General features: G+C 43.5%; 2 protein-coding genes across 8 annotated transcripts in view; one reads left to right on the top strand and one right to left on the bottom strand.

The window, feature by feature from the left end:
* Nucleotides 1–1379: 1379 nt before the first annotated feature.
* On the bottom strand, nucleotides 1380–11379 carry tesk1b (testis associated actin remodelling kinase 1b). 7 transcript variants are annotated; one of them, XM_057855562.1, is made up of 11 exons: nucleotides 7387–7550; nucleotides 6623–6870; nucleotides 6048–6169; nucleotides 5939–5987; nucleotides 4147–4293; nucleotides 3997–4079; nucleotides 3261–3351; nucleotides 3108–3191; nucleotides 2946–3032; nucleotides 2663–2876; nucleotides 1380–2455 (listed from the first exon to the last, which is right to left on the bottom strand). In XM_057855562.1, exons 2-11 carry the CDS (start codon nucleotides 6803–6805, stop codon nucleotides 2130–2132), a joined length of 1386 nt encoding a protein of 461 aa, XP_057711545.1. In that variant the 5' UTR covers nucleotides 6806–6870; nucleotides 7387–7550; the 3' UTR covers nucleotides 1380–2129. The 7 variants fall into 7 exon arrangements, with proteins under 7 accessions (XP_057711545.1, XP_057711544.1, XP_057711542.1 ...); XM_057855561.1 differs by lacking the exon at nucleotides 7387–7550 and adding an exon at nucleotides 11317–11379 and having other exon boundaries at nucleotides 1380–2876; XM_057855559.1 differs by lacking the exon at nucleotides 7387–7550 and adding an exon at nucleotides 8192–8239 and having other exon boundaries at nucleotides 1380–2876.
* faah2b (fatty acid amide hydrolase 2b) overlaps nucleotides 10330–15534 on the top strand; it is a 9830-nt gene continuing 4625 nt past the window's right edge. The window contains exons 1-5 of the mRNA XM_057855555.1: nucleotides 10330–12055; nucleotides 12174–12256; nucleotides 14860–14996; nucleotides 15129–15338; nucleotides 15402–15521. Coding sequence (XP_057711538.1) covers nucleotides 11861–12055; nucleotides 12174–12256; nucleotides 14860–14996; nucleotides 15129–15338; nucleotides 15402–15521 — 745 coding nt within the window. The 5' untranslated portion in view covers nucleotides 10330–11860. The remainder of the gene's footprint in view (nucleotides 12056–12173; nucleotides 12257–14859; nucleotides 14997–15128; nucleotides 15339–15401; nucleotides 15522–15534) is intronic.

The following is a 15534-nucleotide window of genomic DNA, read 5'->3' as shown; positions in this document are numbered from 1 at the left end:
CAGCGAAACCGCGTCATCACCACCATATTGGATGTGGCGATACATACATGATTTACAGTGACATGCGAAACCAGGGGTCAGCAACCCGCGGCTCTAGAGCCACAAGCGGCTCTTTATGCACTGCTCTATTGGCTCCCTGGAGCCTTTTCAAAAATATTTGAAAATATTGGGGAGTGAAATATATTTTTTGTTTTAATATGGTTTCTGTAAAAGGACAAACATACAACAGAAATTAAATTTAAGCAATCTGGTGCGCACCAGAAACTTATCTGGTAAACATTAGCATTATATAGCATTTAAGCTAGCAGAATTTTGCTATGCAAGTCAGCCATTTGTTGTAAACATTGGCATTATATAGCATTTAATTTAGCAGACTTTTGCAATGCAAGTTTGCCAATTGTTGTACACATTAGCATTATATAGCATTTAAGCAAGCATACTTTTACTGTTGTTTCCAGTGCGCACCAGAAACTATCTGGTAAACATTAGGATTATATAGCATTTAAGCAAGCAGACTTTTGCTATGCAAGTTAGCCAATTGTTGTAAACATTAGCATTATATAGCATTTAAGCAAGCAGACTTTTGCTATGCAAGTTAGCCAACTGTTGTAAATATTAGCATTACATAGCATTTAAGCTAGCAGACTTTTGCTTTGCAAGTTAACCATTGTAAACATTAGCATTACAGTTTATAGCATTTAAGCTAGCGGATTTTTTTGACAAGTTAGCAAATCGTTGTACTCATTAGCATTATATAGCATTTAAGCTAGTGGATTTTCACGATGCAAGTTTGCTAATTGCAACAATTCAACAATTGGCTAACTTGCATAGCAAAAGTCCGCTAACTTAAATGCTATATAATGCTAACATTTATCAGATTGTTTGTAGTGCGTAGCAGAATCTGGTAAACTTTAGGATTATATAGCATTTAAGCTAGCAGACGTTAGCAATGCAAATTAGCCAATTGTTGTAAACATTAACATTATATAGCATTTAAGATAGCGGACTTTTGCTATGCAAGTTAGCCAACTGTTGTAAACATTAGCATTCCAGTATATAGCATTTAAGCTAGCGGACGTTTGCAATGCCAGTTAGTCAATTGTTATAAACATTAGCATTATATTGCATTTAAGCTAGCGGACATTTGCGACGCAAGTTAGCGAATTGTTGTCCACATTAGCATTATAAAGCATTTAAGCTAGCAAATTTTTGCTATTGTTTCTAGTGCCCACCAGAAACTATCTGCTAAAAATTAGAATTATTTCACATTTAAGCTAGCAGACTTTCACTGTGCAAGTTAGCCAATTGCAACAGTTTTGCCGACCCCTTGTGCTAAACGAACCGTGAACATTTTCAAATAAATAAAGTTTTATTATTCAATTCAACTTTTATTTCAATATTAAATAACAAGAATACGAACAGATAACAGCAGGAATTCAGTCGAAGTGCTTAAAGTGTCGATACAGACTGCGGGGCAACACAAAAAAAAAATTTGCCTAAAACTGTAGGCACGCGCAATCTTCACACACACAACTTTTTAAGACTTAACAGCACCAAACATTCCCAATAACACGGTCATTGCAACAAGAGTAGTAAGCTTAACATTCTTCGTCGTTCGCCGCCATCCCTCCCGCTTCAAATGAATTGGACGTCAAGTCGAAGGGAAATTTGTTCTTCCTCTGGCCAAGATGCACCCACACACAAATGAGTTTATCTCTAGTAAACGTCCGATCCATTTGAAGTGGGAGGGACGGTAGCAAATAAACGCCATCTCCAAATGGATCGGACGTCTAGCCAGGAGTTAAACATCGATCTGTGGCCATTTTTTTTTGGTCTGCTTCACTTGAATTCTCAAAATGGATGATGTAAAACTGAAAATGAAATGCAAGGCAAATACTATGAAATGAAAAAAAAATTGGTTATGATCCACAAAAACAAAGTGGATTTCGTTTTGAACTGTATTCACTCCCGATATATTGCTGCAATGAAAACTGTGCAAATTCTAAAGGTGGCGTTCACCCAGGCGTGCTTTACATGGGCTCCAGGTGGGCGGCACCCAGCGTGGGCGAGGGTGGCAAACTCTTCGGAGACAGCAGCCCACGTGAAGCGGCGCAGCCCCCGTCGAGGTTCTAGTAGGCGGTCCCGTGTGGCGTCCTGAAACACACGGAAGGGAAGCAGCCCGGACATGAGAGGACCTCCTCCTCCTCTGGGGACTTGGCGTCGGGTTCGCCGGACGGTGAGTGGCAACCGTTGTTGTTGATTCCCGTCGGGGCGGCGCCACGGCCCCCGGGTCCGCTCAGGAACACTTCACCGTTGTCTAGGTGAGACCAGCCTCGCTCTATGGGGGTGGAGATGTGCATCGGAAATGGGGAGAGTTTGGAGAAGGAAGACGAAGAGGAGCTGTCCAGCGTGTCCGGCGAGCAGGCGCAATCCATGGGGACGCTCTCGCTCTTTTCTTGGTCGAGAGAGAGACGTTCTAGAGACCGTGGAAGTCCCGAGTCCCCCGCCCCGCGCATCTCGCAGTCGCAAAAGCGCCGCGACAAACAGGGGGGCGGCGTGGACGGCAGCGAGCGGCAGCGCCGGAGACTCCCGGGCGACGCCTCGCCCCGGCGGGAATCCGGGGGCGGGGGTAGCGCAAAAGTCATGGAGATGACGGACTTACTCGGGGTGTCGTACAGCTTGATTTTGCCGCCTTTCAAGTCGTCGCGTCGCGAGAAGGGGTTGAACCGCGTCGGCGGTGTGGCGGGTTCCGCCGGCGGGCCCAGGGAGTGCCGCCGCGGGGGCCGCTGGGTGGACGGCGGGTCCTCTTCCGGGTGTCCCCTGCGCTCCAGATCAGAGGCGATCCGGGAGAACGACGGGCGTGACTCAGCGCTCATCTGGCGGGATGGAGAAAAGCAGAGTCAGGATGGGCCGGCTCTGGCGCGCCCCCGTCTCGTTTGACATACGTTACAGCAGGTGACTGCCAGGTTCAGGAAATCTGCGGGGCAGTCGCCCACCATCTGCGTGAAAGCTTCCACATGCAGACCAAAGTCCTTGGCGCAGGGGAAAAACAAGATACTCAACGGTAGAAGCAACGCATGAATTCAATTCTTCAACTGGTACCATACCTCAGTGCGTGGTAAGAAGTCGGGGTCCGCCTGGATCCTCGCGATAACTTCGCACAGGATAATCCCGTATGCAAAAACATCTACCTGCAAAACAAACAAAGGTTCTTCCCCTGGCCGAGATCCACATCAGAACCATCAGATTTCCCGACAGACCTTCTCGTTGTACAGCTCGCCGCGGAGCACCTCAGGAGCCATCCAGTAGGGTGAGCCCACCACGGCCAACGGCTCCAGGTTCGCGTTTTCGCTGCGCCCCAAAAGAAAGCAAGTCAGAAGACCAATTCGGAAACCAAATTGTTTTTGTTTTGAGAGTTGCGCAACTGCGATCCGAAGAAAAGGGAAGGAAGTCACTCAAGGGCGAGTAAGGACAAGCACGTGCCTTGACTGAATTTCACTTTTTTACCTGCAGACATCAGTATATTCCATATCCTTTACAGCTACAGCTCATTTTACTGCAGATTTTTTTATTGCCCTACGCAAAACACGTTCGAGCCACGCTAATACTACAATTGGATACCTCAAAACATTGTCCCATGGGCCTCAATTAGCCCCTGATCCACAAGTTTGAGACATGTCCTGTACAGTTGCAATAAAGAAAATCATAAATCATATGAAAGGGTTGCTATCCCATGTAAGGTTTTGCTGTCAAATGATGAGCTCAGACTGCAACCCTGCACAACCATTTATAGTGCCAATAAAATATGGCATCTACTATAAATGCCAGCGCAATAAAGAAGGACCAAACTTGAAACAATGGCCGCTGACTTCCCTATTTACACAAGGCTTCCACAAAAGACTGCTCAGCAGCATGACTGAGCCTCACCTTTGGCGCGATATGGACAGAGTCCAGATAAGAAGGAAGTGAAGGAATGCGCCAAGTAAACAAACGCACCTGTAATCGGGTATTTTCTCTGCCAAGCCAAAGTCTCCAACCACGGCGGAACACGTCCCGCTTTCCCAGCGAACTAGGCAGTTCTGCGCCAAAAGAAACCCGCAAAAATGAATGTCTAGCGCCGTCTCGGGACGGGTTAGTCGCGGACACCTTGGAGGTGAGGTCGCGGTGGAAGATGCCCTTGGCGTGCAGGTAACACAAGCCGCGGGCGATGTCCAGCGCTAGGTCCAGCCGCGTGCTCCACGACAGGTATACTTCGCTGTCCAACAGCTGCTCCAGGTTGCCGCCGTTGATGTACTGAAAACGAGGACTAACATCAACACGCCGGAACCAAATTGTTGGATGTCCCCAACACGGTAGTTCTAACTATCAAGACTGATCTCTGTCTGGAGACAAGCATCTTGGGCTGAACTCTCAAAAGTCTTAGTCTTGTTTTGATCACTGAGCGTTCTGGTTTATGGCAGTTCTTGGTCTCAGGACCATTGTCTCAACTCTCAAAAGTCTTGATGTTGTTTGATCTCTGAGAGTGGTAGTTTCAAGCAAGTTTAGGTCTTTTCTGGATTCCTTATGAGCTTTGGCTTCTGGCAATTCTTGGTCTCAGGATGCAGGATGGTCTCAACTCCCAGAAGTCTTGATGTTGTTTTGATCTCGGTGAGTGGTAGTTTCTGGCAAGTTATGGTCTTGTCTGGATCTCGTAAGAGCTCTGGCTTCTGGCAATTCTTGGTCTCAGGACACACCATGGTCTCAACTCCCAAAAGTCTTGATGTTGTTTTGATCTCTGCAAGTGGTAGTTTCTGGAAAGTTTTGGTCTTGTCTGGTTCTCGTAAGAGCTCTGGCTTCTGGCAATTCTTGGTCTCAACTCCCAAAAGTCTTGATGTTGTTTTGATCCCTGCGAGTGGTAGTTTCTGGCAAGTTTTGGTCTTGTCTGGATCTCGTAAGAGCTCTGGCTTCTGGCAATTCTTGGTCTCAGGACACACCATGGTCTCAACTCCCAAAAGTCTTGATGTTGTTTTGATCTCTGCAAGTGGTAGTTTCTGGAAAGTTTTGGTCTTGTCTGGTTCTCGTAAGAGCTCTGGCTTCTGGCATTTCTTGGTCTCAAGATGGACCATGGTCTCAACTCCAAAATGTCTTGATGTTGCGTTTATCTCTGCGAGTGCTGGTCTTGAACCCCACATTTTTAGAGTCTTGTTCTTGATATCAGAGTTTTGGTCTCTGGCAAGTCTTGTTTGAGGACCCACGTGTTTTGCTGTCTTGGTCATTGCGAGTGCTAGTTTCTTGCGAGTTTGGTCTTGTCTAGATCTTGTAAGAGCTCTGGCTTATGGCAATTCTTGGTCTCAGGATTATAGTCTCAACTCCCAAAAGTCTTGATGTTGTTTTGATCTCTGCAAGTGGTAGTTTCTTGCAATGTTTGATCTTGTCTGGATCTTGTAAGAGCTCTGGCAACTCTGCGAGTGGTGGTCTTGGAAACACATTTCTAGGGTCTTGTTCTGAGAGTTTCGGTCTCTGACAAGTCTTGTTCTAGGTACCACGTTTTTGGTGTCTTGGTCTTGTCTTGATTATTGCGCATTCTGGTTACTAGCAAGATTTGACCTTGTCTGGATCCCCAGGAGTTTTGGTCTGTGACAAGTCTTGTTCTTGGGACCACATTTTTTGGGTCTTGGTCTCCTCTACTTCTACATGAGTTCTGGTTTCGGGCAAGATTTGGCCTAGTCTGGATCTCTGGGAGTTTTGGTTTCTGGCAAGTCTTGCTCTCGGGACCACATTTTAAGGGTCTTGGTCTCCTGTTGATCTTCATGAGTTCTGGTTTGGCAAGATTTGGCCTTGTCTGGATCTTTGAGAGGTTTGGTTTGGGGTTCTTTGCAAGTCTTAGTCACTAATAGCATGTTCTTGAACACAACACTAAGACATCAGATCTACAACCGACACAGAGCAAGCATCCTACCTCAGTGAGGGCGTGGAGTTGCCCCTCGTGGACACACACGCCAATAAACCTGGAACACACGGATCTGCGTTAAAAAACGAACGGCTCACTCACAATTCGTCGGACTCACCTGAGAATGTTGGGGTGCGAGAGTCTGTTCATAAGCTGGACCTCCCTGAGCATGTTGGCCCGGTTGCTGGCCAGGATGTTCATCTTGAGCGCCATCACCTGGCCCGACACGCGATGCTGCACCTGGACAGCGTTTAAGAAAGCTGTTTGACAGCACCGCTACAGCGTTTGTTTACCTTCGGGCGAGGGAGCGGCCTCGCCGGAGACCCGGCCTACGTGTTGCCGCTCGTTTGCGTCAACCTTCCCGAAAGCACCACGCCAATTGACATTTACGTTTCAAAACCGGGTAACGCTCCAGGGAGCGGGAATCGGTAACGAAGTCTATCTTTAAAAGGAACCCGAGCTATGATGACTACGCCATTGTTGTTGACGTTGCAATGCACTCTGGTTGATGACGGATTATAGTTGCGGGCACTGCCGGGCTTCTGGAGTGTGACCATTTAGCGACATAAACATGTCATCTGTTTAGCTATTTCAATTTAAATATCATTGAGCAGGATTATTTATACCCGTGAATCCCTTTAAAGGGCAATTGCAGATCAATTCATCCATCCGTGCTTCCGGAGAGAAGTTCACCTTAAAGACTTCCGAGAAGAAACCGGCGCCGATCTTCTCGCAGCTGAAGTCGTCCAGGCGGGCCAGGCTGGACACAGCGCTGCGTAGTGCCCGGTAGGAGGACGGCCGGGTCCGGTTGTTGCCGTGCACGCTGTGCATCGGCGGCTCCCCCTCGCAGTCCTCTTCGGTTTCCGCTCTCTCCATCTCGGGACGGACGCGGTCACCCCATGTCAACCCGACACCCTCCACGGTTCCGGTCCAGATGAGAGCTGCGTGAGATTGACATTTCAATACAACTGACGAGAATAGACGTCACTTCCAGCCCCTCCCAGTTACAATGGATTGGACGTCTATTGCCGTCAGTGATAGCCAATGAGTCTTCAGTCGTAAAACAGCCAGATCGCGTGGCTTAACTTTTCGCACCTTCTGCTTTCACAGACAGAATCCGCATGAGATGTCATCGTCATCATCGTGACATTTGCATGCAGCGGTTATTGTTGGCGTTATCTGCTCTCAACAGATTGTTAGCGGTTGCACTTTGCACGCATACAAACGCTTTAAAATGGATCCGATTCCGTTCTAAACGCAGGGTGAAAAGCAAGAAGGGGCCGATTGGATCGATTTGCCTCCCAGGGAGCCCGACCGCAGGCAGTCCCTCGCCGCATACGGCGAAGGGAAATTGGCCTCAAGTCAGAAAGGCGACGCGAGCGTGCAGAAAACGTCACTCACCCGCAAAATCAATCGATTAGAAAAAACAAAAGCAGAAACCGGCGACGTCAGAGTACCGATGGAGCCTTAACGCGGCGTCCCTCGCTGTCGTCCATGCAAAGGACCCCGCGAGTCGGAACGGCCCCACTCGGCGTCGTCCTTTGCACACGAGGAGGGGAAGCGCCGGTTTTTATCAAAGGGGGGCGGGGCTGCTGCTCACGTGACTACACAACGTTTTCCCGTACGTGCTCGCTAAGCATCTTTAACGGCGAAAATGCGACAAAATATGACATTTTTACCTCCGCCGAGACGCTTGTGCTTTCATCTGAAGTCGTACGTTTGCTAGTGTTGCCACTTCCGGATAGGGCTGGTTCTCACGTGATCACCTTCAGGGTAAAACGCGAACTATTTATTTTTCTTTTTTTTTTTTTTGTTTAAATTTTTACTTCACCAGCAATGTTGGAAAGAATCCCTTGCAAAGAAGCGACAAATAAGAGTGAATTATTTTATTAATCTTACCGTGGCATGGTGACGCTTGTTTATGACGACATAAATAGGTCACTTTGAAAAAAGATGTTAGTACGATATTTGTCGCCTCTCGAATTAGCCGTTAAGCTACTTATATTTTCAAATCATTGTAGCATTCGGTTATTTTCATGTAAATTACTTTAAATAAAACGTGTTGTCACACGACGGCGTTTCCTCGACGGTTTGTTTTGGCGCCACTTCCGGGTAGAGCGTTTACGCAGTGAAGACTTCGTCATTTATGAATGTTACCGTTATTTATTATTGTATTTAATTACATTTATGGTCGGTCGAATCATTTAAAAACGAGTTGTTTTTGTTGTTGTTGTAAAAGCTGAAGGGGAAAATATACCGTACCCAGAGGCGCCGTCTGGTTGATAGACGCTTTTATATGACGTCATAAAGCAGCTTTTTTTTTTTTTTTTTTTTTAACTGAACCATATTCACACAAAACAAAGCACTTAACTATCAACATCAAACATTATAAATTGAGCAAAATCAAGCAACCAATTGTAATGACAACAACAACAAACACAAAAGAAAACAAAAGAAATCAACATTTTTTTTTTTTCTTTTGAGAGAGGACTTGCTAAACCAGCTTAAATTGTTTGAATAAAGAAAACAAATAAAGGGCCTTCCCATTGATCAAATTCAAGGCTTTGCAATAGATGGAGAAATCATTTCTCCAGTGAGCCATACATGGTTTGGTGTTAATAAAAAAACCTACACTTGTGAATAATAAACTTCTCCATAAGCAATATTACATTTAAACATTCTTCGTAGGGAATTTGTGGGAACTTTCCTTTGCCCGTTTCTTAATGTTTCTACAGCCTCTAAATGCACATTTCGCCATGTCACCGGCCATCAGTTAACTCAGCAGACTGATGCTGCATTCAAGGAAGGTGGGAAATAAGTTTCCAACATCTGATCTGGAAAAACATCATTATTTGATCGCTTATGAGAAGTCAGGTTTGCTGGAGGTCTAAATGGCTTTTGAAGGCCAAAATAAAAAACAACTTATGCCGAGCAGCCATCTTTGCTGTTTACGTTTGCTTGGAATGCTTTAAGTTCGCAACTGGTACCCTCCGAGCGGGAAAAGTCCGACTTCCCACCTTCCACGAATGCAGCGTGAGAACGAGTGACCGAAGCACTCCTCTTATTACACATCTAAAAAAAAAATAGTCCTGCAGAATGAAATGAATTACGGCAGTTTGGTGTGACAATGTTATGGCCGCATGGGTGTTTTGAAACATTGATCTGTGTTTTGAATTTATTTGACTATGTTGGATCAGTTGGTAGATCTGTTTCGTTTTTTTACTGGCATGCTATAATGGTGCCATTGACTCGCGCTAGCTTAGCCACTCCGGAGCCCTTAAACAAATAACTTGCAAACGAAACAGAATTTGTTGAAATCAAATCCGTCTACGAACTAAACCCCTGCTAACGCGAAGGTTAAGCCTAATGTCGAAAATCCTGAACTTCCGCTTTAAATACTCGAGTACTCTTTACTTAAATACTCATTACTTTACTACTCGAGTACCTTTAACTCATTACTTTACTACTCAAGTACTTGTTACTTAAATACTCAAGTACTCATGACTTGAATACTCAAGTACTTTAATACTTGAGTACTTAAAGTATTCGAGTACTCATGAATTAATACTCGAGTACCCATTAATTTAATACTTGAATACTTAAGTACTCAAGTAAGTATTCAAGTACTCATAACTTGAATACTTGAGTACTCATTACTTTTATACTCGAGTATTTGCTACTTAAGCACTTGTTACTTAAGTACTCAAGTACTCAAAACTTAAATACTTGCGTACTCACTACTTGTACTCAGTACTTGTTACCTAAGTACTCAAGTACTTAAAGTATTCAAGTACTCGTGTCATACTCAAGTACTCATTACTTTAATACTCAAGTACTTTAAGTATTCAAGTACTCATGACTTAATACTCAAGTACTCATTACTTTAATACTCAAGTACTTGAATACTTAATTACTCGAGTACTTGAAGTATTCAAGTACTAACTTAAATACTCGAGTACTCATCACTTATATTTGAGTACTTGAGTATTTGTTACTTAAGTACTTAAGTACTTGTTACTTAAGTACTCAAGTACTCATTGCTTAAATACTCGAGTACTCATTACTTGAATACACAAGTACTTGTGACCTAAGTACTCGAGTACTTTAAGTATTCATTCAAGTACTCATGACTTACATACTCAAGTACTCATAACTTTAATACTCCAGTACTTGAGTATTTCCTACTCAAGTACTTGAGTACTTGTTTCCTAACTACTCAAGTACTTTACGTATTCAAGTACTCACTACTTTAGTACTCAAGTACTTGTTACCTAAGTTCTCGAGTACTTTAAGTATTCAAGTACTCTTAACTTAAATACTCGAGCACTCATCACTTTTATATTTGAGTACTTGAGTATTTGTTACCTAAGTACTTGAGTACTTATTACTTAAGTAACAAGTACACAAGTAAAAAATACTCACCCACTCACTCACGGACTACCTTTCATTGTGTCAAAGTGTCATTTTGTCAGTGTTGTCCCATGAAAAGATATACTTAGATATCTGCAGAAATGCGAAGGGTGTACTCACTTTTGTGGTACACTGTAATAATCCCCAAGTATTTTACTTTCTTTTTTATCTCAACGTTGCATACAGATGGTAACTGATTATCATGTAAAGACAAAATCTCACATTTTTCAAGTTAAGTTAATCAATAGTCTGAGCAAGTGGGATTTGCATTTGATTAGCATTCTTAACAAATAAAGTTGCATCATCTGCTAATTGACTTATCACAATGTTTTCATCCAATACTTCCAGCCCCTCAATTTTACTGGTTTTGATTAAAATAGATAACATTTCAGCCACCATTATAAACAGTAACGTGGTCTTCAAAACCCTGTCGAATTCCTCTCTTGATACCAAACCGAGGGGAAGTACCTTGACCTAAGGCTACTGGACTATTCATCCCTTTATAAAGCATTCCAATCATATCTATAAACTTTTCCCCAAAAACCAAAGTGTGTTAAAAGTTTCTATAATAAAGGGGTGACGGCTAAATTGTACTGTACCCAGAAGCGCCGTCTGTACGTTTGTATGACGTCATAAAGCCGCATCATTATTTTTTTAAAGAAATTTGTCTCATTATCAGTTGATTAAAATGGATATCATTGTGAATAATACAATAAATAGCAATAGTTCATCAAATTTATTTGCATGATATAAAAAATTAACATAAAAATAACTCCTTTTAAACTTATCATTGAAAAAAGGAGTTTTTGTTGTTCTTATTGTCAACTCATTTTAGCATGTACATTAACTCGTTCACCACCATTGACAGTAAGTTTGCATTTAATGATTATGTTTCGCTGCAATGAGTTAGAAAATCTGTTTTATTAAGACTATATTTTAGCTTATCAGCTATTATATTCGGTGCTGCTTTCATTTACCTCGGATTTTAAAGTGGTGGCACTCTCTTCATGTAGACGTCGAGTGTCTGCATGATTCATCTGAGCTTCTGTGGGACGGAAAAAAACAAAAAACGCTTTCGTCACAGTATTGTTCCAGAAAATATTCAACATTTATTATTTACAGAAGCGTTTTAATTATTCATTAAAACAGAACGTCGGATAGATTGGCATCTAGTTCGTTATGCTTAACTCATTGACTGCCACTGTATGTGTCGTATTCAGGAAATAAGATTCAACATGGATTGGACGTCTATCACCGTCAATGGCAGGCGGTTGATGTTTCACCAACAGGTTATTTCTGCATATTATAGAATCTGTTGGAGGCCAGAATAATTAGCAGGGATGGTTCATTCAAGGTTAAACTGGTTAAATATTTCCAGAAATTAGCATATTCATTCTGTAAATTATTGTGGAAAGCCAGTTTCCGGTTTTTTTTTACACGAAACGCAAGGCGTATATAAAGGACTGATGTACTCCATGCAAAGTCGCGTTGCGGAGCTGCTTGGACTTAACTTCCGTCAACATGGCTCATCGGTCTCTGAGCGTCACCGAACAGCTCCAGAAATGGATCTATGACGCCTTCGTAGCGCTCGGTTTCGTCTTGTATCGCTTCGTGTATGCACGAGACACAGAGAATAAGGGGAAGCTCCCGCCCATCGGCAACCCGCTCCTGACGGTGTCAGCGACGCAACTCGCCGGGAGGATCCGAAGACGAGAGGTGAACGTCGGCCTACGTCTCGGATCAGCAAAAATCGCGTCAATCATACCAAACAATCCGGCTTTGGTGTTCATATATACTTCCGGTATTTCTTTTGATCCTGTCATCGTGTGTGCAGGTGTCTAGTGTGGAGGTGGTGCAGGCATACATTGACCGGATCCAGCAAGTCAACCCCTTAGTGAACGCTGTGGTCAAAGACAGGCACGTTTCTTCATGATTTGCTCCCTCATTAACTGCCTTTGACAGCAATAGACGTCCAATCCATTTAAAGTGGGAGGGGTTGGCAGGGCTCCAGAGTGGCTGCCACCCTCCCACTTCAAATGGATTTAAGGTCAACTTAGGATAAACTCATTTACCGTAATTTTCGGACTATGAATCGCTACTTTTTCCAACTTGTTTTGAATCCTGCGGCTTATTTGTTGATTTATTTTGGTTAACAGGTAACACTTTGACAGCGGCATCATGAAACATTGCATTGCTACGGATGTAAATAACAATCAAAATGAATGTTCTGTGCTAATGATGTCTTCGGTTACTGTTCCAGTTGTTTCATTAATTGCTAGTTATGTTATTTAGTAACACTTTATTTGACAGTGGTGCCATAAGACTGCCAAGCATCATCATAATTAACCCTATATTGCCAAATGTATCACATTTGTTACACTTAAAATGTCATGATTTTGAGATTAAGTCCGAATTTTGACATTTCTTTTTGAAGAAAAAAATGATGGATGCAAGTCAACACATGCATCTGCAGGTTCCATGAAAAAAAAAAAAAAACAGGATTCAGCAAGTTATAGATATCTGAGCGCTTATTACACATATTCATTTTGACTTTTCTTTTAACAAATTTGAAAAAAAGGTTTCATTAGGACCTTATTTTTCAAATTTTGGGATTCTCTGATAATTGCTTCATATTGCTGGCATTAAAGGGTTAAGATATGACACTGTCATATGCATGAATGAATGCTTATAACAGATGTCACTGTCATTTGGCAAATAATGTCAATAACTCCATTTATGTCCAGCGCGGATCATTGACATCCATTCAAAAGTGAGATAATTTGCCAGATGGCACAAAATGACATCTGTCATAAGCATTCATTAATGCTCATGGCAATGTCATAAATATGATGGTCTTATGACAGTCTTATTGCACCACTGTCGAAGTGTTACCAAATAACATAACTAGCAATTAATGAAACAACTGGAACAGTAACTGGAGACATAATTAGCACTGAACATGAATTTTGATTGATATTTACATCTGTAGCGCCGCAATGCATGCTAGGAGGCATGTTGAACGGCAAAAGTGTTGACAGCAGTTGGCAGCACAGGTTGACTGCATGCTTGGAGGCATGTTAGACTACAACAGTGTTGACAGCAGGTGGCAGCAGAGGTTGACTGTCTCCCCCAAGGGAGCAGTGGTGGCCAAATGAAGCTTTTTGAAGCAATGAAGCTTTGCAGCCAATTGGTTCAAAGCTTCATTGTGGTTCATTTGGTCTTATGAGTCTTATGGCACCACTGTCAAATAAAGTGTTACCAAATAACAACTATCAATTAATGAAACAACTGGAACAGGAACTGAAGGCATAATTAGGACAGAACATGTATTTTGATTGTTATCTACATCTCTGGCGCTGCAATGCATGCTAAGGAGGCATGTTGGACGACAACAGTGTTGACAGCAGGTGGCAGCAGAGGTTGACTGTCTCCCCCAAGGGAGCAGTGGTGGCTAAATGAAGCTTTTTGAAGCCATGAATGGCGGTTCATTTGGTCTTATTGCACCACTGTCGAATAAAGTGTGACCAAATAACATAACTAGCAATGAATGAAACAACTGGAACAGTAACTGAAGACATAATTAGCACGGAACATTAATTTTGATTGTAATTTACATCTGTAGTGCTGAAATACATGCTAGGAGGCATGTTGGATGACAACAGTGTTGACAGCAGGTGGCAGCAGAGGTTGACTGTCTCCCCCAAGGGAGCAGTGGTGGCTAAATGAAGCTTTTTGAAGCCATGATTGGTGGTTCATTTGGTCTTATTGCACCACTGTCGAATAAAGCGTGACCAAATAACATAACTAGCAATTAATGTAACAACTGGAACAGTAACCAAAGACATAATAAGCACAGAACATGAATTTTGATTATTATTTACATCCGTAGTGCTGCAATGCATGCTAGGAGGCATGTTGGACGACAACAGTGATGACAGCAGGTGGCAGCAGAAGTTAATAGTCTCCCCCAAGGGAGCAGTGATGGCCAAATAAAGCTTTTTGAAGCAATGGAGCTTTGCAACCAATTGGTTCAAAGCTTCATATTGGTTCATTTGGTCTTATGACAGTCTTATGGCACCACTGTCAAACAAAGTGTTACCAGATAACATATCTAGCAATTAATGAAAGAACTGGAACAGTAACTGAAGACGTAATTAGCACAGAATATGTCATTTGATATTTACATCTGTATTGCTGCAATGCATGCTAGGAGGCATGTTGGACAGCAGGTGGTAGCAGAGGTTGACTGTCTCCCCCAAGGGAGCAGTGGTGGCCAAATGAAGCTTTTTGAAGCAATGAAGCTTTACACCAATTGACTGCAAAGCTTCATGATGGTTCACTTAGTCTGATGACAGTCTTATGATGCCGCTGTCAAAGTGTTACCAGTTAACACTAATAATACAGTGAGGACAGCTGCGGCTTATCTATGAACAAATGCTGTTTTCATGTCAAATTTCGTGGGTGATGGCTTGATAGTCCGAAAATTACGGTATTTAAGTGTTTTAACTACCACTTTCCAGGTTCTCCGCCGCCCTCCAAGAAGCGGCGCAGGTCGATAAACTAATTGAGGAGGAACCAGGAGGCGAGGAAGTACTGGCGGATCGGCTGCCTTTACTAGGCGTGCCCCTCTCGGTCAAAGAGTCCTTTGGCCTTCAGGGTAACAAAACAGTCATACCAGCACCCCAAAACATTGTGTTCTTGGAATGCTGAACATTAAACAACTCAGTTACCCATTCTGAGTCATTAATTATTGACTTCTTCCCCAACCTTTGCCACTTACTGCTTCAAGGCATGCCCAACACCACTGGTATAGTGTCCAGACGAGGGGTGGTGGCCACGGCCGACGCGCCTCCCGTTGGCCTGCTGAAAAGGGCGGGGGCCATCCCGCTGGGCGTCACCAACACCAGTGAGGGCTGCATGTGGGCGGAGTCGCACAACCACCTGTACGGAATCACCTGCAATCCATATGATCTGGAGAGGATCCCTGGAGGGAGCTCGGGTTAGTCATCTGAAATCGCCACTGTAGTTTTGACCCACGTCACGCTAATTGCGCACCCGACAGGCGGGGAGGGTAGCTTGCTGGGCGCGGCCGGCGCCGTTATAGGCGTGGGCTCGGACATCGGCGGGAGCATCCGCATGCCGTGCTTTTTCAACGGAGTGTTCGGCCATAAAACCACCCCAGGTAGGAAACCGGA

The sequence above is a fragment of the Corythoichthys intestinalis genome, chromosome 13 (genome assembly GCF_030265065.1).
Source record: "Corythoichthys intestinalis isolate RoL2023-P3 chromosome 13, ASM3026506v1, whole genome shotgun sequence".
In the NCBI taxonomy this organism is placed as follows: Eukaryota; Metazoa; Chordata; class Actinopteri; order Syngnathiformes; family Syngnathidae; genus Corythoichthys; species Corythoichthys intestinalis.
Note: the sequence above shows the minus strand (reverse complement) of the source record. Positions and strands in the feature narration are given on the sequence as shown.

Coding starts and splice junctions, on each gene's coding strand:
- tesk1b (XM_057855561.1), bottom strand. CDS start 6,805: ATGGAGAGAGCGGAAACCGAAGAGGACTGCGAGGGGGAGCCGCCGATG. Junction 4,294..5,938: donor AACTCCACGCCCTCACTGAG/GTAGGATGCTTG, acceptor CCTCGTTTTCAG/TACATCAACGGCGGCAACCT. Junction 3,192..3,260: donor GCGAGCTGTACAACGAGAAG/GTCTGTCGGGAA, acceptor TTTGTTTTGCAG/GTAGATGTTTTTGCATACGG.